The sequence below is a fragment of the Dermacentor silvarum genome, chromosome 2 (genome assembly GCF_013339745.2).
Source record: "Dermacentor silvarum isolate Dsil-2018 chromosome 2, BIME_Dsil_1.4, whole genome shotgun sequence".
NCBI lineage: Eukaryota > Metazoa > Arthropoda > Arachnida > Ixodida > Ixodidae > Dermacentor > Dermacentor silvarum.
The window spans coordinates 178,214,950-178,239,009 of NC_051155.1; the positions used below are offsets into that span (position 1 = coordinate 178,214,950).

Consider the following 24,060-nt stretch of genomic DNA (forward strand, 5'->3'; position numbering starts at 1 on the left):
ATGTTAAAACCATGAGTGTCACTGCACTTTAGAATGCTTATAGACAATAGATCTAAATAAAGGGTAAATTGTTAAAAAAGCTCAGGTCTTTGGTTTGGTTTATGGGGATGTACACTGACTCGCTATACTGGTATAAAATGGACAAGCTTACCACCTAAATACCTTTGCGTTCCGTTTGATGCATACAAGCTTAGTGCACATTTCTGGCGAGAATGTGTATGAGCACTCCAACGCCATGTGGATACTTTTACTCTACACTGCCTTTCTATATTTGGTAAGACAGCAGCTTGTAACTTGTTCTCTAGCTACAAAAATATTTTATGCACTGCAGATACTTCCCTGTACGGGGAAAACATTCAACATTTTCACAGAATATTTGCTACTTTTGTGTGGTCTCCTACTTATGAGCCTATGAGGCAAGATATCTTTAGACCCCTATGCGCTGGCAAGACTTGGTCTGGTGCATCTATTTGTGCACCAGATTGTTTGTCATTCCCTCTTTTTTCGTAACATTTCACACCCAATACTACGATCATTCATACAAGTTAATAAATCAATGTTTCACCCAACCTGGTAGTTTCATCCCAATATTCTGAGTGTCCTTGTTTGTGGGGTTTTATGCATGAAGTATATTTCAATGTGCAATTACTCTTGGTTCGGTATTCAACTGAATATCTCTACAAAGTGTTGAAAAAACAACTTTATAAAAATTTAATATCAATAGATTTTAACACCTCCCCTTTACCATTCCACATTCTCTAGTCTGCCGGGCATGATGTACTTCAGTGAGTTCGCAAGATGCCTTTATCCTCATGCACAAAAACATTTTGCTTTAAATTACACAATGAAACACTACCTGTGAAAACTTGGTTGCACAAAAAAAAGGCCTTTTTGCATTGACTGTGAATTGTCGTCTTTGCGATGCAACCGAAACTATAGAGCATTGCTTCACAAGTTGTAAAGACACAATATTGTGTTGGGATGTGTTTCAAAGGACTCTTAAGAAAGACTTCATTTTGAATAAGCATACCATCTGATACTTGATAGCACCCCACGAAGAACAGATGCCATTTGATATGTTTCTCCTAATTGGATTACATAGCTTACGGAAGGCATGCATGTTGGAGCGAAGGACTGAACCCGTTGTTTCATCGAAATTTAACTATGACAATGACAGGAAACTTATCAAGAGGTGGTACCAATCCGGTTGAAACTGTTTGTTATCACTCGACTGGTACCACCTCTTGCCTTGACATGTATGACCTAACAGAGTTTCAACCGTATTGGTACCACCTCTTGATAAGTTACCTGTGGTTGGACATGTATGACCTAAAAGAGTTTTAACCGGATTGGTACCACCTCTTAATAAATTGCTTGTCATTTACACTTTAAGTTCAAAACAACTTGTTTTTCTGTGGTGCATGGCGCGCACACTGTGATTTATAGGTTTTTTCTAGGTCATCAATATGTGATGTGTTCGCTAGTGCTTGAACATTTCTCGCATATACAGTCGAACCCGTTTATAACGAACTCGATAGTCCCGCGAAAAGTGGTAATTATATAAGTAGATCGTTATATATGGACTCGCCCTTAAAAATGCTTGAAAATTAACAGCACTGAAGGTGGCGTCAGTAGTTACAATTCGGCGGCACTTCGATCCGAAAACCATATTTTCAGAGTCATTCTTGTTTCCGGTGCATTCCTGCGCATATAGCTGCAAACTTCTGTCATTAGAAACGTCCATCTAAAGAACAAAATGTGGCGTCATGTAGCTCTTTTAAAACGGCGCCCGGTTCCAACCACCTGTCGTTTCAAAACTACAAGCGCAGCCGGCATTTTTTTATTTGAGAGCTTGCGATATATTTTACTACCAGCGGAACATGACTGTATTCTGCACACGAGAGCAAAGCGTTCTTGTTGGCCGGAAGCGTGAACTTTGGAAACTACTGTGGCACGATTGTGCAAAGGTCTCGGACATCATGGTATTAGCATTACGACTGCGTATCAGCCCCACAAGAGCCATAAAATTACGTTATCTATGTTGCTTCGCACGAAAAAAAAAAAAAAAAAAGCGATGTTCGAAAGTTAAAACGTCACCGCAAATCGTTATCAGCAATCGGCAAATGTCGTTTTGCACGAGAAAGAATGCGATGTTCGAAAGGTAAAATGTCACCGCTAACCTTATCAGCAACAGCAACACGTAAATGAAGCGCTGCTGAACCATGACCTCGTGATAACCAGCGTAGTAACCGCCGACCCTTTGGAACATTGTGTGCCGGCAGCGAGTGGTGCAACGTTCTTGCCGACTCAGGCTGTATCGACAGGAACGCTTGAGAGGTCGTTGTTCCCATGGTGGAAAGACATCGATGATCATTCAAAATCGTTAAAACAGGCATAATGCACATCGTGCCACACGAAAAATTGCACAAAAACGAGAGTGACGCCTTCGTGGCATCTGATATCGCACTGCTGCACACCCCTTGCCATGCTGTTTATGCTGTACGTGGCATGCCTCCGCCCTGGAGGCGCACCTTCAAAACGCGTGACCTTCTTTGCGGCTTCTGAAATCCGTGCGAGGCGGTCGCTCGCTCATGTTGAAGGCCATATCATCGTCGCGGTTGGACTAGAGTGGGGCGCGCATTGCCGTGCGCCCAGTTTGGTCGCGCTTCGTGCCTTGGCGCTTCGCGTGTGCCCTCTTTTTACCGTGACCGGGTTTGAAGCATTCGTTCTATAAGTACGGTGATTTCAAAAAGGTTCGTTATATCTGGAAGCAGTTTCCATAGGGAGGGCCTGAACATTGTAAATGCACTGAAAGCGGTCGTTATAACCGATGGATCGTTATATCTGGGCTCGTTATAAGTGGGTTCGACTGTAGTATTATACATGATGCAATAAATACCATGTAAGAAAAAAAAAAGATTGTGGCCTAACAGTCAGAGCATTGGGTTGCGGTGCTGGGGAGCCAAGGTTTGAATCCCGCCGCCAGACACCCAGACAACCAACTTTTTTTACTTTTTTTAAAAATTTTTTTAATGGTTGTGAACACCCCTAGCCCACCGTCTCGCCGGCAACAGAGGGGTGGATGGGAGATACGAGAGAAGACGAAGGTGTGCCGTGTAGGGTGCGAGGCACAAAGGGAGGTGTGACGAAGCAGCTCGCTTCTTTCTTTTTTTTCCTGGATTTCGCGTTCCTTTTCTTCTCAGCGCAGACACCCAGTAGCCAGATATTATTGTTATAGCCAATAATGCAGCATCGGTACATAGTAAGCTGCTTATAATTACTGTAGAACACACACAAAAGTTCACAGTACAGCAGCTGCTCATTGTAACATCTGTGCATTGTTAAAACCAGTAATGCTATAAGTGGGTTCAACTGTACTTCTTTCTAATTAAAATGTTTTAATGTTTGTCCCCTTTGTTTTTTTCGTGCAGCCCGGTTATAACAATGGGATTTTCTTGGCACTTGAATATTGTTATAAGCGGATTCGAATGTAAATGAAACATTGTACTAATATTTCAGTGAGCCTTGCTCAAAGACCATGTATGACATTCAAACAACCACAAGGGAAACATAACATATCCGTTGGTGAAAAGGCCTGGGAAGCATATGAAAACTGTGACACACATGAAACATTTTATGCTAATCTACCTGCCCTATTGCACATTATGTTTCCTGCCAACAATAGACTTCTCTTCCATTAATTTGATACTAAACGAAGGTCCCAGCCGGCGCCCATGCATTTCTATGGGCCAAAATGGTCGTTATTTTGATCCTAAAGCTGGCCTTCGCTGAATAACTTGAACTTGACCATTCAGCACGCAAGCGCCTGACCCTTATGGTGACCTCAATAGTGGCAGGGTGTCTCAGCGGAGCTTAAAAGGACAGTGATGCGTTGAACTCATTTGAAAAATCATTTGTCAAAACCCCCTATTTTTGGCCTGCCCTAGGGAGATTTTCAAGCAATGACCGTAGCTCAATATTTCAGCACGCACCTTTTTTTCTTTCAACAAACGAAATCAAAACAGCATTTGCGGCGCTTGTAAGCTCTACTGAATGACATGGATATATTGCGGCAAAGCTGATTTTAAAATACCGTGCAGCGAAGCTGACTTAGGAAACCAACCGCCACTGTGCAACACATATTAGACCCTTGCCCATTTTTCTTGCTGAAAAATCAGGAACACATTAAATTTCTACTTCCTTCAGGAGTTTTTATCTCATTTCTATATTAGTTTTCTACTTTGGACACATAGATAGTGGGTGCTCGTTTTATGCTGGGGGCATGTTACAATAGGACAAATAATGCCAAATGAATCAACTTTAGAGTTTTTTTCTGCATCTTGTTTAATGCGACCTGTTGGATAATTAGATCAATTTCGTTGGTCCCGTTAGGGTCAAATTAACAGAAGTCGACAGTACTAAATGTAATTTCGGCTGTCAGTGTTTTTACTTCAAATGCAAGGAGATGGCTTAGTGGGTCTTCAATCACAAGGCACAGCAGGGTTATACCCCTGACACAAGGGCGAACTTAAGTCCTTTATAGTAAACTCCTTTACATTGCACTGAAAGACTGCTTACGAAAAGGTATTTCGCCGGTGACACACAGTATGGCATGGTCACCTTGATATATTTTCAGTCAGCACCGCAGCAAAAGAGAAGGAGTTGCCTATTTAAACTGAAATGGATAAAAGGAAATTACAGCTGGCCAATGCAAAACACAAAAGACGAGAAAATAAAGCATAAAAAAAAGAGAAAACATAAATCATAAAAGACCTGTGGCAGCAATATAAATTGCATATTCGTTACTGGCAGTGTTTTTTTTTTTTTGATAGTAGTGAAATTAAAATGGTCGTTCAACAACAATGCATGTGGGTGCGGTATACATTGTGGCACATCCATAAAAAAAAATTTTTTTTTTATGGATGTGCCACAAAAATCAATTTATTGTTAATTAGGTTGCGATTTTTAGAGTGAGTTGTATAAGTGTTAGTGTTTCCTCCTTGTGCTTAATTTGAGCGAGTCTGGGTTGAGTGTGATTAAACAATGTTTGCTGTGCTGCCCTGCATCTCCCAACTCCATCTCCCGTAACATCCACACGACTCAGAGATCGGTGACACATGACACTGTTGCATTATAAAGTTGATAAGAAATTATCCTAATGAGCACTGAATGTGCACCTTAGGCAGTCAGCTTAATGAGACAATTATTGACAAGGCTTGCATTACACATGCTATAAACAGAGGATCATTTCGGTCCCAATTCTCTGCCTCTACAGACTCAATGCAAAGCACACTGGAAGCTTAGTCTTGCTGCTTACCAAAGCACTCGACTGTGCACAACATCCGATGGACCCGTAGCACCTCCTTGTATGTAGCCCGATTGGTCGGGAATGGGATTGGCCGCAACCGTGGGTCTGACTTGCGGAAAGGTGGGTTCTTGCCAGAAAAGAGCACTGCCCGGTTTGCACCTGGGGCTCTGTAGAATACAGCTGAGCATTTCTGGAGCTCTTCAGACCAGGACTGCAGCAGATCTTGGATGTCCTGAAGTTTCCAAGTCCCACAGAGTCACAACATTAAAGTTTGGAAGCTTACAGGAGTGTGCAGCCTGGCTACATTGCATCATGGCATGCAAATTTATCAGAAAGGTGCAGATTTTGATGTTGAAGGTAGTGGCAGACCACTTCTTTAGACAGCTAAGTGGGCTGTGATGGCATGAGAGTGCCATTTCTGCCAACAAACCAATGGGGCATCATTTGCACTTAGAAGAAGAGAGAAAGTTTGTTTCAAAAGAATCTTCTGAGACTGGACTTTTTCAATGCACTCAATTGTACAGCACGAGCATTTTTTTTAGACAGACTGAAAACATGTTCCCTTCATTCGTTTCATTTTGAAAGAAGTACAGTTGAATCTACTTACGCCAAAAACAACCTGGGAATATCTTCCGACAATCGCTGTACAGAGCTCGTTTTCTTTAGCAAAAACAAACTTGCAGTATAAACACAGGTCTGGATCCACTTTCATGCCTCTTTCATGCATGCCTTCTTTAGTTTTGTCCAAATTTGATTTGATATCCTTATTCAGAGCCCGATTGTTGTTTCCGTGTTTCTTTTTCTGAAAAGCTTACAGTATTGCATTTGAATCTTCAAAGCAGCCAGTTTGTTTCCTTCCCTATTTTTGTAACAGTCAGCAAGTTTGTTTATAAACAACGCTACACAAATATTGCTCAGAGGATTATTTTCAAAATATTCTTTTCCACCAATCCAATTCATTTATTATAATGCATTGCACCAAGGCCCATACCAGTGACAATAAAGGCATAGTGTCACGCAAGCGAAAGAAGCAATGCAGAAAGAATCTAATATGAAAAGAACCACTGCAAGATATGGCCCCAAATCAAGGATATCAAAAGCTCACCTTCACCAATGCCATCTCGTTGTGCCTCCGTAGACTAGCACCAGCGGACTTGGGTTGGCTGCCTTTCTGTTTGCCATCCCTGGCTGACTGGGAGCCACCTTGCTTGGCACGGACGGTGTAAGTGTGGAATGTCTTATGCAGCAGGGATTCTGACCTGAACATGAGAGCAGTACGTACTTTTAGTACTGCAGTCAAATTAGTCTCAACAGATGCCTCCAGCCTGCTTCACAAACAAATATTAAAGTGATGGAGAAGGCAAATGAACATTTTGCAGTGGGTTTTACAAGAAGGCGCACATGACCTAAGGCATGTGCTATCATCAGCAAATGAAACCTAAACGGTAAATTCCAGACCAGAACAGCAAAATTTAAAGATGGTGCCAGTGGTAATGGAGTCATCGAGTGTTAAACTAGAATTTCGACTTGGAATGTGCCATTCTTTTGTAGATATAAATTAACTGCAGCTTTCTAAGCAATTTCATTAATGAAATTCTTGCATTTTCACGTTGACATTTGAATCGACCTGTATGCACTTTATTTCTATAAAACAGTTCACCTACTAAACTCCAGACAGTGTTTACATCTGAATTGTTTACTCTCCATAGCGGAACCTGCAAGTTTCTGGTCTGGTGGACTGCGAAATCGCCATGGCCATTGCATGCCCCACGGTGCCACTAAAGTTCTTTCTCTTTTTCTCTCTCCATAGCTGTCCTTTATCATTTTCTACTTCCTCTCCTTCACCTTGTTGCCGCAGCAGATAAAAAAACACAGACATCCCAATTTTGGTTGTATCTTCTTCTTTTAGATGGCGCTATGACACATTTTGAATTGCAGCCCTGAATTAACCAGATTGGCAATAACAACAATAACTAGTGAGCCATTGTGGCATGCAACAGTACTGCAACAAGAACCTGCTACAAAATAATGGCACAAAGTATTGCAGTACAGAGTTCCTCGAAAATCATGGTTATTATATTTTGAAAAAATACACTTCATAAAATCAAATTCAGTTTAAGGCCATCTACTGATTCCTCAGCATGCTGGGAATACGACCTAATAGGCATGGAGCTAATAGTTGTTGCAGGAATACATGTGATGCGAGTGATCAGAGTGGCTAGCATACAAGCTGTGAGTGTAGACTTCTATAGTAAAGAAGAAAAATGTTTCTGTGAGTTTTGCGTGGTCCTCTCTCTCGCTTGCACCTTGTGAGACTTGTTGCTTCTAAATTAGGAGATGCAAAGAATGTTGTAGGCAAAACGAATGCCACAAAAATCCTTCGACATAAGTTATTTCAGGGCCTGGAAACTTTACCACTGTAAACACTTTACGCTCTATATGTGAAGGCACAACCATGTGCGAGCTCACAAAATACTATTTACTGCTAGTGCACCCTAGTCAGCTTCTTTTCATAATAAATTAAAAATCAATCAATAAATTAATGTTGAAAGCAGTAGAAGGCCCTATTAGCTGCTTAAGAAATATGTTAGTAACATCAATGAATTACCACACAAAAGAAAACCATGGCCTATGTGCAGGTTGCACAATGAGATTTAGCTTACATATTTCAAGCAGATTGCACAGAAAATGCCAAAAGCAGCAAGCTATTAGTTTAATTAAAGCCAGCAGAAAACTAAGAAACACCTCTGCGCAAGCTGTTCTATGTTTGCTATCATGGTACTATTACTATCACTACCACAGAATGACGCTTCGGTCGGGTATGGCCAACACACTTTCAGCCACGATTACCTTCAGCCAGTAGTGGAGCGACTTTCAGTATGCACAACCTACGAACTGTTTCAGTAATGCGGCTGTAGCTAACTGTGCACGGTGAATGCTATGCCAAGTGTCCTCGTCACGTTTTCCCATACCAGTCATAAATGTTTTCAACTTTGGCTTCCGAACACTTTCAGAAGTTTTCATTGACAAAAAGGTTGAAATCAAGTTATGAGAACTACCAGCACAACAAAAGTCTCATTTCAATCTGAATACTGAAATTGAGCTCTCAATACTGCTGCAAAGAAACATCCGCACACAAACTGTCCTGTAAACTAAAGTTAGCAAAAGCAAATCGCTGAGATTTTTCCACGCCACATATGTATTTGCATGGCATGCCCTCCTTTTCAAGACTGCCCTGCCAGCTGGTGAGCTCTCTTATAACTAGCCACAGCTTAAATTGCCACAGCAAGGGAGTGCAGTACCCGTTAAAAACAGCTGCCGCAAAGTGTCCGCCGCCTACCATGAGGACGGCCCACTGCATCTTGTGTGGTACGTCTCCAATTGCTGATATCAGTTGTGCACAGTTGTCAGGTACTGCCTGCGAAGAATAACATCAAGGTGCAAGCATGTTGTTTCAATGCTACCACATTTCTGCACTCAAAGTGCTTTTCTCTAAGCACTAGGAACCTTGAAAAAGGTCAAAAGTCATAGCTTGCAAACAATGCCAATGGGCAAAGGACAAAAGAAAAAATGAGATGGCAGGATGAGCACAAGAAACAAAAACTTGCACTTTATGTAAATGCTGTTGGCTCTTGTTTAAAGGGGCCCTGAACCACCCCTCGGACTTGGTGAAGTAGCATAGTCCGTGGGTAGCATACGCTGCTGTAAATATCTCAGCCAAGTTTTGCTGTCGTACGCGGTGCATGCAGCTTGCAAGCGGAGCGCGAAGTCAGCTTTCTCTCTAATGCTTTCGTTTCAACAGAAGCCATGATCCTCAGTCTTTTCTCTGTGCTTTATTTCATAATAAAGCACATTCCTATACACGGCTGCTATTGGTCACTGCGGTCGGCTACACCGTGGCCGCCGTGAGTCCACTGGTTAAGCGCACTGCGGCTCGCTGAGAACAGCCACATTTGGCTTAGGCTTAGCGCTTCATAGGCACCAAAATCTGAAGTCGTGGCGTCTAAGTTAACGTCTAAAATGAAATTTGAACTGCCCGCCACTGGTCAAATTTCAGAGGCGGAGCGTTGTGGCCCGCCCCACTCCGCCCTAGCCTTCACAGTGCAAGGCATTGAAGAAGGGACAGGAGCACAGCGGAGGTCGTGTTTGATTGCCAATAACTCCGCTTCTGCTGAATGCATTGCAGTACATTTGGTGGCAAAGTATTTCTGAAATAGCCTATTTTCACTTTAAATGTATTTCTTCGCTTCGATAAACAATTGGTTCACGGCCTCTTTAAAACGAACAAGAACACGATTTGAACATCTATTCATTTCATCAAAAGGTTATAATGCAACAGAAATGCCACCTAAAGGGAACTAAAGAGATGCTTCTGAAACTAGTCCAACCTTTGAGGAAGCCTGCTGTACTTGCTACTATGATGCATTAAATTATGCTGTACCTTCATGTACACATAATGCAATCACAATATATTGCAGGTGTTACTCTGAAAATTTGTAAAGTTATTTCGTTCAAAGCAATCCCTTTATTCAATTTGTTGCCTCTGCTGAGCTCCTCCTGAGTAGCAAACAGTGATCATAGCAAATGATGACTGTAGCAGGAACATTATTTACAACTCGTTTCCTTCCATTTGGCTGCAGGATGATGGCGTGAGCTTGCTTCGTGCGCCTTGCGAGATTATCCTGCAGAAGGCTTCCCATTCAGCTTCGTTACTGTTTGGCATCGAGGTGATGCTTCTTTTCCACAGGGAGGCAGTACCACGTGCACTTCGTGCTGTGTGCCGCATGATTTCTGCTGCCGTTATATTTTGGTTCGTTGTGTAGTGATAACCCGCGACTGCTGGTGGCTACAGTAAAGAATGACGTGTATCACGGCTGTCGGTTGGAGGGCGATAACATGTATCATGCAATCTTCTAAAAGCTAGCTGCATGTAGCTGACGACAATCTTCTTGATGCGACCGTTGTCCGTAACAGCACACTTGCTGCCACGCAGCCGACTGTTTTCATAGCGGGGCACAAGTTCAGCCAGAATAAATGGTCTTTATTTTCTATGCAGTGTCTGCTGACTTCATGCGCACGTGCTGTACGTGACATATCTGGTTGAGGTGCTGGGTATGTTTGAGTCTGCTCCAGAAAGCCACAACCAGAGCCCGAATGATGACGAAGAAGAGCGGAGAAGAAACCGCTGAAATAACGAACTGGAGCCAGAGTACGGCCTGCTGCCAGAGAAGACCTGACGGACAGCCGACGCTGCCACTGCTACAATGAACCCAATGAATCAGCCTTCGATGCCAGCAGCCATCCTACTACAACCACCACGAGAGCTCACAACTTTTCATGGCAGGCTGTGCGATGACCCGGAGGACTAAACAGCTTGAACATGTGGCAGAGCACAATGAGTGAAACGATGAAGCAAAGATGCAGCGCGTATGCTTCATCCTAGAAGGGTCCACTGGCATGAAGTTTCAAAACCAAGGGACCACGCTTGTGTCGTGGAACGCCTTCAAGGGTAGCCTCCTTCACACGTTCGCTAGCGTCGTCACAAAAGAAACAGCCGAAATGCTACTGCAAATAAAGCTCAAACATCCAAACGAGAATGTGACCGTATTTGTAGAAGAGATGATGCATCTTTTTAGTCGGGAAGATTCTGCAATGCTGGAGGAGAAAAAGCTAGGCTACCTGCTCAAAGGTGTTAAAGAAGAAATTTTCGCTGAGCTGATGTGAAACCTGCCGAGAAACATTCAAGACTTCCTTACCGAGGCTGCTAACACCGAAAAGATGCTCGAGATGAGGAGGAGACAGTATGGACGCGCCACACAAGTCTGTTCGATTTCTGTCGCCAAATTCGGTGTATTAGACAGCAATAGTCAATTAATTTAATTGAATTCTGGGGTATTACGTTCCAAAACCACTGATATGAGTATGAGGCAAGCCATACTGGGGGACTCCGCGCTAACATTGACCACTTGGGGTTCTTTAACGTGCACCCAATGCACGGTACACAGGTGTTTTTGCATTTCGTCCCCATCGAAATGCAGCCACCGTGGCCGGGATTCGATCCCGGAACCTCGGTCTTAGCAGCGCAACACCAAAGCTGCTACGCCAACACAGCGGGTAGATACCAATAGTCTTTGGGACACCAACCGAGCTATGGTGCAAGAGCATGTCCAAAAATTTTGCGGACGTCGCACCCCCAAGTAGGAGCGCTTAACAATGTCATCAGGCAAGTTCAGTAAATACTTGGTGCAGCCACACTGATCTTGCCGAACCCTGAGCACAGTTGCATCTCACAAGCACCAGAAGTCTTCTCCTATGGCTCGATACTGTGTAATCAAGTGCAGTCGGCTAGGCCACCATATGTGGCCTATCCGGCTAAAGAAATAAAGTTTGCACTTTCTGTGGCACAGCCAGTCCCAATGTAACAGTTACAACACAGGCCACTTGCCAGTTTTCCATGTACAATACACCTGTACAGGGCAAGGACTTGACCATCGCCATTCTTGAGATACACCTTGGCATTCATGCGAGCACTACTGCTCTCAGCCTTGTCAGCATCCGTCTCTTCTCTGGTGAGAAAAGATAAAAAGAGAAGAGAGAGAGAGAAATGCAAGTGAGAAGCTGGTGCAGAATTTTACATGCGGGCTCAAGTATTGCCATTGCTGGAGGCTAACACAACTTGTGCAATCATCAAAATGGAAAGCCTACCGACATGAGAACTACTGTATTTTCATTATCTGTAACTTACAACCACATGCGACTCGCATCCCCATTATAAAAGGGCGATTTAGGCATATACAGTGGAATCTCGTTGATACAATCTTGACAGGAACCGGAAAATAAAATAATAAAATGTATCATCCAATAATCGTGTTATCCGAAATACATTGCTCTTATAATACACTGGCTGGCAAAAAGAGCAAATATGTATTATGCAGAATCGTATCAACGAGATTCCACTATAAACTGCTCAAACCACAGCACACAACTATGCTCAAGTCCTCACACAAGCTTAAGCAAAATTTGGCTTGAGGAACAGGTAACAAATGCAAAAGAATAGAGAGAACTCGATGCTTTTTTTTTTTTTTTTCAAGTGAAATGTGTGATAACGACAATAGTAGTGTGCACTCGATGCACATGGTTTAGTGCCAGCATAATAGCCAGCATAATAAGGCGAATAAAAACAGTAATTAATAGAAGTACTAGTTACCAGTATACAGCAGTACATATCAGTACCATAGCAGTACTATAACAGTATATAACTGTAGCAGTATAAAGTAGAACTTCCTATGTTCTGGAAATAAAAACGAAAAAACCACCAAAGAATGTACTAACCGGGAAACGTACGTTCCATAGTGACAAAAAAATCTGGCAGACTCAACTGTAGTTGATATTATGTAATGCAAAAGGCTGCACTAATCGTTGCAGCATGAGATGTGCGTTGTCATTTTTCCGTTTCGGCAAGCTTACATTTATGCCCCTCGAATTCGGCGTGGGTCAGCAGTTTCTTTGAGTGAGGCATTTTAGCGGGATGTTTTGATGTGCCTACTGGGCTAGAATCCTTGCAGCACGAGACTGCAATGCACGTCAAGCTGGTGGGGCTTGAGTTGTCCGTGTAGCAGTCGAAAACCGAAATGCAATTGAGCGGGTGGGTGATACCGGCCTGCGATGCCACCAGAGCGAAACATGACACTCACTTCGCCTGCAGCATGGAACAGCGGCGACTTTTAGGTTATCACTTATTAATTAAAAACATGCAGTACACAGCGGTACACTTCAAACGGCACTAAGCCCCACGCGCTGTGAAACAGATAGATAAAGATGCTTATCGCAATAGGGTTGGCAGCAATAGCTGTGAATGTGGCATGCGACGACCCGGGAGGAGATTTGCTGGTACCAGAATAAGAATGGTGCGCGCCGGCATTCTCACGTGAGAAAAGCGGGCGAGTATATCAGGGAAGCTGCTGAGGAAGGCAGCTACTTTTGTTGATCGCACGTGCCTCGTGCCTTTTTTTGTTTATATGGGACCCAGCAGCTAGAAAAGTTACCATACGATCGCAGTTTGGCGATGCACTGAACATCGAGGCCTGAATGATAGTGCTTTCCGGGAATATATGGACCGGAAAAAAGAAGCATAACTGTATTGGATTATTTTTTGTGTTCTCGATCGCGAACGATGGCACAGGAAAATTGCACGCAACAGTTGTATCAACTAGGTTCTACTGTATAGCAGCCCTAGCACAACAAAACTAAGAAACATCAATTGAACTGCGTTACCACTAGGGATGCAAAATTTCTGAAATTCTGAGTGGGGAATTTTTTTTTTTAATTTCGGGAAAAAATTTGTTTTTGTTTTTTATAATTTTGGAAATGTTAAGAAAAATTGGAACTCCAGTAAGGATAGCTTATATCATTATTCCAGTAATAAAAAATGATTATATTTTTAAATAATTATAAATACATGTGATAATGACGCAGAAAGCATGAAGACACTGGAATGAACACCTTGTTTTCTTTGAAAGATTGCTAATCTAATACCTGAGGAAAAGGCAAAGTGTGCGAATCAATCTAACTGGACTGTACTCGCATTAAAATCAGTTGCGGCTGCTTTCACATTAAAATTTCATTGTACATATAAGAGTTTTCAAATACATTTATGTAAGCCTATTGCAAAACTTGCGGGAAAAAAAAGTCAATTTCATTCACAACTGGCAGATGGCAAAGGTATCTGCAGCAGCCTAGGAGCTACGTGTAGGTGTCAGTGGCTGATTAGTGCAAAGGCGTTACGTAACCACTAGGGATGCAAAATTTCAGGAAATTCTGAGTATCCCATATTCTGCTATGTTTGAAAGATATGCTACGTTTTCAAAACTAGACTGAAAGCATATAATAAAGAGATTTGAAAAGTGTGCTTCGGTTTTCTTGTCGTTGTTTCTATAATTAAATGCTGCACAACAGAGAATGGCAAGTATAACTATGTGGAAATTTTAATGGTCGTTTTCCACTTTCTTTCTGCTGAAAAAATGGGGAGGGACAGCTTTTTCCCCAACCTTTCCGATTTTTTACCGGGCCTTACATCTCTAGTCACCACCTAACACTGAGCACCTCCTTCCTTTTATAACAACGACCAGCGGACTTAATTGCTTGTGAGACGTGCAAGGCTGGCTCACCCTTCAGTATCAGTTGAGGCAACACTGTTAGTCCTTTGTCTTGGCATACGGTTGGCTTTTGTTGGGCTTCTACCTGGAGCGTCTCCACTTTTTACCCTCCGGCGAGGACTGGACTCTCCCCCGCTCGCAGACTCCGGTGTTTCGTTCGCCTGACGTCGTGTCAGTCCCCGATTCGGAACCAGAAATACTAGAGACTTCCTCTAAAATTGTAAGAACAAACGTTTTTTTTTTCTTTTTTTCTTTTTGATAGGCCAAAGTCAAGTCACTAAAGAGTGAATGCGTACAATCAGCACAAGGCACCACTCCACAGGACTTACTAGAGCTAAAATAATGCTGTCTACAGCTGTGATATATTCCTGAATCAAAGGACATACCTAAGTCAAGATGGGGCCTTAGAAATCCACGTAACTCAAGTGTCTTCTTTTTAATATCTAAGTATTTTATAACCTTTTATTGACAGGCTTCAAATCATTAGTGCCAAACTTATGGGCCTTTGTGCTGCCTGTCTAGAAATTAGTGGTTAGAGAAGACATTCCTCCATCACAAAGAATAACCTTACACAATTACACAATAATTGATTTTGAAACATGATTTTCAGAAGCACAAGAACAAATTACCAATCATGTTCATGAACTCTTGTTCACTGAGAACTCTTGCCCCACATATCTTCTGCTTCAAGTTATATCTGTGCCAGTCTGCCTTGTAGTGTTGTACCTGCAGATAGCAAAAAAAGTTTTATATTAATTTTCATGAATGAGTGTTGGCTACACACCAGAAAAATACTTTTTTTTCTTGCCGAGTTTAGGTTTTGAGTATACAGTAGAACGCCTATTGATAAGTTCTCAAAAGACCACAGAAAAAAAGATGTAACAGCCGAGAAAACGTAACCGTGAGGAAGGCTGCAAATCACCATAGCAACTTAAGAAACTTCCCTGAATGGCTGCCAGTACATTTATTACATCTCTCGGAGCTTTTACTGTGGCTGAGGATGGTGGGTGCCTGTACAATTAAGGGAAACATACAATGTTGCGTAACAGTAGCCCTTTCAACTCTTGATATGCTACACCGTAATATTTTGCATATGCTTCAACACATAACATGGCTTTATTGTGGTGAAGCTCACTAAAAGGAACAGGCGATTATGCAATGCATGTAAGACCTTTACCAGCAGCCAAAATAAATGTATCCCTGCACTCAGTGGATCTGGCCCACTGTGCGTGGCTCCCAGTAGGCTTTAACCGATGCACACTTCTTCGGGTGCTTTGCCAACTGCTCTGTGCATGTTTTCTCCCTATATGCTTATGCAGCACCTGGCCCCTCCTCCCTTGTGCAACTTTCGTCACTTATTGCGAACTTTGGTCACTTGTTGCAAGTTGTGCTTGTTGCAATGTGTTGCTTGTTGTTGCAACCTGTAGGTCGCTTGTTGCAACATACCGGCAGGCTGCACTGCTAGACTTACGTGACCGCTACATGCAAACACAATGCAAGATGTGACATTACATAATGGGTGCATATCAAAAGTAAACATACTACATGGGAGTTAATGGGATTTAGGTTAGGACTGTGAAAACGCAACAGAGTAGTTTAGAAATTGCAATAGCAAGGAACATATCAACGGGGTTGAAAAACGCAACAGAGCAATTTGGGAAAATGCAACAGCAAGGACCGTATCAACGGGGTTGCACTGTATAGAGCTTTTGGCTAAATGTCTTCAGCCAATGCTGAATGATAGACAGCAAGTATCATTTGCTGGATTAGAGCAGGACAGAGAACGAGAAATAAGAAGTTTAGTGCACAACCCACTTTCTTTTGAAAGCACAGCCAGAGGAGAAAGACATATGCAAAATCCCTGGTCGAAGTTGTATCAGACAGGTAATATAGAGAAGATGCAATGTACACATCTGTTTCACATCCGACGAGAACTCTCTGTACAAGTTCCATGCGAAGCCGTAGGTGGCTTGGGGTGAAGCTTGCTTCCTGATGTTGCCCACAGGCAACAAACTTATTGGTGAAAATGTTCTAGCGAAATATTTTCGTTCTTTACATTGAATATGCTTATTCTCTGCATATTTTGCACATTTAGATTAGATTAAAAAATAAACATTTCCTTCTGGCATTTTTGTCTCGTCCTTAAAGGGTTAACCCTTTGTGGTCATGCGCCGGTCCTTCTCTCAAAACATGAAAATATCGGTTTCGTATCGGCCAGATGTCATGAAGCATCCAATGCATGTGCACATGCATCCACACATTTTTTCTTCGTGTTTGTTGTGGTACTTTTCAGGAACTTTATCGACCATTGATAATTGCAGTTCACGACATCTACATACAAGAGCAGCCTTTTTTCTTTCAGCACACTTGAATGAGTTCACATGCCCTTTCCGTGGCAAGAAGCACCGACAATTTTTGTCACGAAGAAAAATATATTCTGCCTTCTGATGACCAGCAAACATTCTTGGATGAACACACTAAAGAAGAAAGTGACGATGATGACTCTACAGAAAACGGTTCTTGCAGTGATAACCATCAACATGATGGTGGCTGGAGGCTGTACACTGTACAAGAGCATCAGGAAAACGGAAAAAATTTCTGAAATAGATCATTTGCTACACTTATGCCCACATAAGTGCTCTTTCTGTACAGTGTCCAAAATGCATGGAAGAGTTCCTGACCAGAATTATCGCAAAGTGGGTAAATGCTCCCAACTGCAAAGAGTTAGGAAAACATGCATTCTTGTTCACAAAAAGAAATGTTAATATCTGTATTGAGCTGTTGTTAATGGTTGCAAATTTTACATAAAAAGAGTGGTATCCACTTTCCAAAAGGCCAAACATATTGTTTCATGTTTGACACTTGCGCAATAGCTTCAAGACTTGGAATACAAAAAGCTGATGCAGCTTCTTTTCTGACTGCTAAGGTTGTACTCTTAGAAGCTACCAGTCCACAATTCATGTTACTTGTCTTATATTCTTTATTCCAAGCTCCACCTGAGCAAATCCAAGAGCAAGGATCAATTCCTGCAATTTGCACAATAAGTATGATGTTTTCTGCTTCAATTCCTTCCTTCTTCATTTTTCTTCCCCTCATTGAATCTGGAAATGCATTGGTAATTCTCCTCAAAATGTGGAATGAGCCATATACAGTAGAACCTCAGTCATACGTTTTGGAAAAAAAAAAAAAAAAAACGCGAGAAAAAACATACTAACTGGGAAAACGTACAATCCAAAGAAACCAAAAAATGTGACAGACTCAATTGTAGTTGATATCTACGTAATGCAAAGCGTTGTGTGAATCGTTGAGGCATGACGCACGAGAAGCCAGTGCGCTTCGAGCTGGTACAGCTCCCGCAGCCCACAATGTGTTTTGTTGTTTTCCTATTGCGCAGTGTTTTACAACCAGCGACGGGAAAACGAAATAAAACCGAGCTGGTGGACAATGCCGCATGCTGCCAGAGCGAAATTTGACACTCACATTGCACCGCCTGCTGCAGGGAACGGAGACGCGTTTGGGTTATTGCCTACTAATGGAACTACACCCCGCGCACTATAAGACAGATAGGTGAAGAAGCTTATTGCAATAGGGTTGGCAGCGATAGCTGCGAATGCGGCATGCAACGAGTATATTTGCTGGTACCAAAATAAGAAATAGTGTGCGTGCTGGCCATAGAGCTTCCCACAATATTGTATGAAACACTATGGTGCCAGCGTTTTCATGCAAGCCGGACGGGCGAGTATTGCGGGAAACCTGATGCGGCTACTGTTCTCCATAGCAAACACCTCATGCCTTTTCTTGTTTACATGGGATCTAGTGGCCAGAAAACATATCGTGCAATCACAGTCTTCAGCAGGGAATGGCGGCGGGTTTTGTTATCGCCTATCAAATACATGCAGTACGCTTCCAACAGCACCATGTGCTGTGACACAGATAAGTGAAGATGCTTATCGCAATAGGGTTGGCAGTGATAGCTGTGACTGTGGCATGCAACAACCCGGGAGGAGATTAGCTGGTACCGAAATAAGAAACTGAGTGTGCTTCAGTGTTTTTCTGTGAGAGGGGCTGGCGAGTATTGCAGTGGAGCTGCCACAGTGGGCAGGCTACTGTTCTCAATTGTGCATTTTCTTGTTCAGATGGGATCTAACAGCCGGAAAACGTATCATACCATGACAGTTCTACGATACACTGAACATTGGTGCCAAAATATTGTTTTACGGCAACATATGAACCAGTAAAAAAATAAGCGTAACTCAATTGGGTTATTTTTTGTGTTCTGAATTGTGAATGTTGGCTCTGGGAATTGTACGCAAGAGGATCGTATCAACGAGGTTCTACTGTAAATTGTCAAGCGATAAAGAAGCATTACTAATAGGAATTAAAAGAAATTCCACTTTTGTGCGCAGCAACAGCACAGTGTTAAACATCAAATTAGTTGTGCACTGCGTTACACTGCACTGAGGTATACCTTTACACAGCATTCCATTGTCTCAAAATACACCAGCAACAAAAAAGTTCCCTTACCTGATCTTCCCGTGACTCAAACTCAGCTCCACAGAGCGAGCAGCACATGACTGTAGACACTTTGAGGTCCTCGCTTTCTGGAACAGCCACATTATCTGCAGAACAGAGGATTGCAAAAGCTTTACAAAAGCTCAATTGGCTACAGTAAGGAAACATTGTTCAAGTTGCCAGAAACCGGTGGGATTTGTAAGTGCAATTCCAAATGCGGCTACTTAACCACAACAAGATATTGCAACCATGAAAACAAAGCATGATTCAAATGAACATCACAACACACAAACTGGATAGAGAGAGAGAAGTTTAATGATACGAAATGCAGAGAGGGTGCAAAGTGCAAAGTCATGTAATGTGGTGTAAAATTTTGGTGGTGAGGTTGCAGAAGCTACGATTGAGAACTATTGGGGGTGCATTCAAAAAGCTATTTATAGATAAGACTTGTCTGTCAGTGACCAACAGTTTAGTAATAGTTTTGCTAGCCAGAGCAATTCACCAGTTTTCATTCTTATGAAGCCCTTTAGCACTGCTCTGTGTTGGGCATGCTGGCAGGTTAACTTGGATAACATTTTAGCATCAGCAGACAAAGACAAAAGGGAGATGTAGATACCACGATGCACTAACTTCAACAGTTTATTCTTCGTAAAATACATTTGTATACCATGCAAAACCGTACCGCTTAGGATCAAAATGTCATACCACTCCTTCCGAAAGAACCGTCTCTTTATCAAGCAGGTTGACAGATGCACTGCTAACACATCTTTCACCATACAGCCTGATAGCTTGTGCCTCTCTAAGTTTATGCATGTAATATACTCTTATGAATTTTCTCATGAATAAACTGTTCAAGTTCGCACATCGTAGTGCCTGCTGGTGCTAAAATGTTATTGAAGTTCACTTTAACCCACAAGTTTTCTAACCCTTTACTGATGAGTGTTGCCTACAGGCAACATACTAGAAAAATTTTTTGTTGTTGTTCAGCTTCAGAGTACGAAGTTTCTGACTAAATATCTTCGGCCAACACTGAATGACAGGCAGCAAGCGTCATTAGTTGGCTTGAAGCAGGAAAAAGAAGTTTGGCTGAGGAAAAAGAAGTTTGGCATGCGACTCGCTTTCTTTTGAAAGCAACGTCAGAGGAGACAGACCGATGCAAGTTATCCGGCTGCAATAGTGTCCCATATGTGATGCAAAGCAAATGAAATATACACCTCTGGTTCACATATGACGAGAGCTGTCTGTACAAATTTCAAACAGTCTTAGGTGGCTTGGGTTGAAGCCCATTTACAGTTTTCTGCCTATGGTTACCCCATATTGGTGAAAATTTTCCCACAAAATATTTTTTTTATTAACTCAATATGCTTATTAAATCCTTAATTATTATTATAAAATCATTATTATGAACTATTATCATAAAATTATCAAATTATAATTAAAGGGTTAATAATTGCATATAATTACACCTTGTTGTTACAAGATTTAACTGTGAGCCTGCCCCTAAAATGACAGCCTACACAAAGTTAGTCTCTTCTTTTGATGACATGTGAATGATGTACACTGAAATTCAGAGCACAAACATTGCAAGACAGTAAAACTTAACCATCATGACACAGAAGCACACAAATGCTTCAAGGCATCCTCATTCACAACTGAGTATCTAGTGAAAGGTGAATTTATACACACATACATCCGCAACACAAAAACATTACTGCTATACGCACCAAATTGCCAAAAAAAGACCTTGTACAGAACAAAACCAGCACAACAAGGCGTGCTTATAGAACTGGCTTCTCTATTCGTCCCTACATTTTGTGTTTGCCACAATTTAAAAAATCAGCTATTACGAACTTGCCCAACTATGTTCTACTTCACTCTGCTGAATTTTATGCATGCACTCTACCTGCAGAGCTCTGTGTTGATAATTACCATGTCTAGAGTCGAGCGATGAATAGAACTCCTGCTCCAGCTGTGGTGTGCAGTTGGCAAGCGAGAGACCAATCAGGTATCGTTCAACCTTGAATGGGTCAGTCAGCTGCCACGTAAAAAAATTTGGATAAGACGTGGCCTCGGCAGTATTTTGGCCAGATGAAGCCGGTTCCATTGATGCTTCAGACATACTGAAAAATAAACAAATGGACAAACAGGAAATTAAATTTGTCAATCAGGTTCTGCAACTGATATTTGTGTATATATTACTGAACTGCAACATCGACAAATGTAATTATATGCTCAACATAATAAAAGTAACAATACATACCACACACAGAATCTCTCTCTCATAGTACATTCAAAAGTACAAAAGCTTGTTAAATGGAAGTGCATAGTAGTACGTAGTATAATGCCAGAATGAAGCAACAACGGGAGGAAAATAACGAGGGTCTCTCACAGTTGATTACTTCAAAGTGAGATGTGCTACTGGGGTGTAGCTGGTTACTAGGTGCAATCTGCCCTCAAAACTAAGCCTCTATGAACGAATCACCTCGGTGACATACATAGCAGCGAATACGGAAAAAGAAGTTTGCCGTCTAGCTCATTTTCTCATGTTCGTGTTTCATTCCAGCATGACTGTACATGTTGTTAGAATGTTTGCTTTTCCTTTAGAGACTGTACAAGACATTTCCAGGTATTTCCAGCTCTTCAAAGAAACAATAAGAAGGGAACAGGACAGGAGGAACTCTGGGTTTCAACAAAATATTTTACTTGTAAAGATCACAGATCATGTGGCAACAGAAAAAGGTAAATGCCTCGGAGTGCATGCCTATTACGAATCACCATGTACCCATATCATGTAGCTGCTGACACAGATAGCTGAATTCTTTATTTGAGTGCGTGATAGATGCGGTGTTGAAACAGCTGACAGCTTCATCATTGTTGTAATGTGTTTTATGCATTAATCTACACTTTCCACTTTTGTACTTTACCCACACTGCCACATGGTCTGTAACTTTCCCTTGTAAAATAATTTTAAGGCCAGCATTTCTCCGGTCCTGTTTCCTTTTTCTTCCAAGCAATGGAAATATTAAAAATGTCATGTCGTAACTTAACCCAACTTTTTGAATTAGGCTACAAGTGTTTCACTTGTATTTACATCTCAGTAAAGAGAAGACAGCACTGTACAATCTGCCCTCGAATGTGATAAAGATTATGCGACTGCTAACAGCAATAACCGACTCCACAACTCCCCCTTAGACCAGCCATGGAAGCCTATACATGCAAACAGTTTTTGGAGTTGACTGCTTTTGTGACTGCTATATTACGAGTTGAAATTTTACTGCCACTGTATTTGAACGAGTAATTACAAGAAATTCATGAGTATTTAGAGAAAATAATTTCAACTGACTTCATTTTGTCTGTACGGGCAAAGCACTGAATTGGGTGCTACTCAATTTCTCCAGGTCTTGCATTGGACATGACATTTTGCTTATTTCATTCAACTGATTAGCTGAGTAAGGTCCTTTGCACCGCTCAATACAGACCTTAAAACGATCTAACAGAATCTACAACACAGACACCGAACGCAGACGGCACGAAATGTCCGAGGGATGTCCGCCTAAGATCCCAACGTCCGAAGCCGAGAGCGGACATACGCTGGACTTACGGTGGTCGTCCCAGTGCGTACTTTGAAAATAACATTCTACATCAGACTTACACTCTATATGTGTACCACCAGCAGTACACAACAAAATCATTATAACAGTTATGATTGAATTTTACGCATACTTAAATACGCAAATACTGTAAACCTAAGGAGCCTTGTTTATGCACAGCTTTGTAGTATTGTCCCTACAGATGCCACAGTGCTCCAAGAACCCAGACAAATGTCAAAACTAACGGCTATTACTTAGCAACACATTGTATTGCACCACATACTGGTGTGCCTACTTCTACTACAATATAGTACAGAGCAAGCAAAATGTCAAAATTACTGTCACCTTACTGTACCCCTCCATGTACACTGATACATGAATAAATGATTGATTGAAAAAGAAAGAAAGCTTTTCCATCCCGCTGCATGTGGGCTGCAACTGTTAGCTGCATGCAATCTCAGCATGTTACCTATGAACATATCTACAGTACTTCATTGACACTCTTGCTCTGGCCAAAGAATTGTGCTCACTATAATTGCCTCTGCTCATAGAAAGGCTGACTTGAAGCCTCTGCAGATGCCTATTTTTCTTAATTCATCGTACTTTCTTCGTTTGTGTTCATGCGCACGTGCGTGGCAAACAGCCTAGCTATAGCTATATTTAATCAAGCTCATTTACCATTTTTCTGCATTTTGGGGCCAAGCACACAAGTACGTACGTGGTACCGGCAAAGTTGGTCTTTATTCTATGGTACCGGCATGAACTACACACAAGACCATTCATTTATTTACAGAACAGTTCATCTTTGTTGATCAGTGCATTCAGCAGGAGACGGTTCGTGTTTTGGCTCCTCTTACCACAAAGGCGTGAAATGAAAAACGGATAGCAACATATTTTCTCTGCCACGAAACAAAATCATGTATGCTTCCAGCTAGGAACGTGACGCGGTTTAGATGGTCCTTCAAAGTTTAGACATACTCAAAAACCAGCACTAAAGTGAAAAAGTACGTGGTATATATGTATGATGAGTATGGAAATATTGGATGCGTTAGTAAAGAATGGCAGCTTCAGAAAGACTAGATCACCGGCTGCCTCTTTGCTTTATTTTAATTCGCTGTTACGCAATGTCTGTAATACTTTTCCTTTTCTTCACTATTCCCCAGGAACGTGCGGTTGCTTATATATGTGGATACCCATTGCGAAAGTCAAGTTACAAAAAGAGGCGTCGTAAACAAATCATCTTCCTTCCGTTCGCAGCTGACAGTCTGAATGAATGAATAACAACTCACATTTTGGCAAACCACGCGCACCCTGCCGAAACGACTCACTCAGAGGCTTCGCTGGCTTTAACCTTGGCTTCGTGGTCTGCTTGCTCTGCAGAATGACAGATGGAGCCAGTTGTGGCTGCTCTCCTGTTCGTGCCAGTTTTGTAGTTCGCGATTTGTGTTTTACTTTCTTTTGGTTCACTTCGAGGTCAGAGATGAAAACAGCTGAT

At 41.9% G+C, this 24,060-nt stretch overlaps 1 protein-coding gene across 1 annotated transcript in view; it reads right to left on the reverse strand.

The window, feature by feature from the left end:
- LOC119442198 (ankyrin repeat and zinc finger domain-containing protein 1-like) overlaps positions 1-24,015 on the reverse strand; it is a 38,910-nt gene extending 14,895 nt beyond the window's left edge. The window contains 10 exon segments of the mRNA XM_049661955.1: positions 5,318-5,540; positions 6,414-6,567; positions 8,611-8,722; positions 11,750-11,874; positions 14,476-14,624; positions 14,626-14,675; positions 15,093-15,189; positions 18,988-19,082; positions 20,905-21,095; positions 23,894-24,015. Of these exon segments, the coding sequence (XP_049517912.1) occupies positions 5,318-5,540; positions 6,414-6,567; positions 8,611-8,722; positions 11,750-11,874; positions 14,476-14,624; positions 14,626-14,675; positions 15,093-15,189; positions 18,988-19,082; positions 20,905-21,094 (1,195 nt within the window). The 5' untranslated portion in view covers position 21,095; positions 23,894-24,015.
- Between the last annotated feature and the right edge of the window lie 45 nt (positions 24,016-24,060).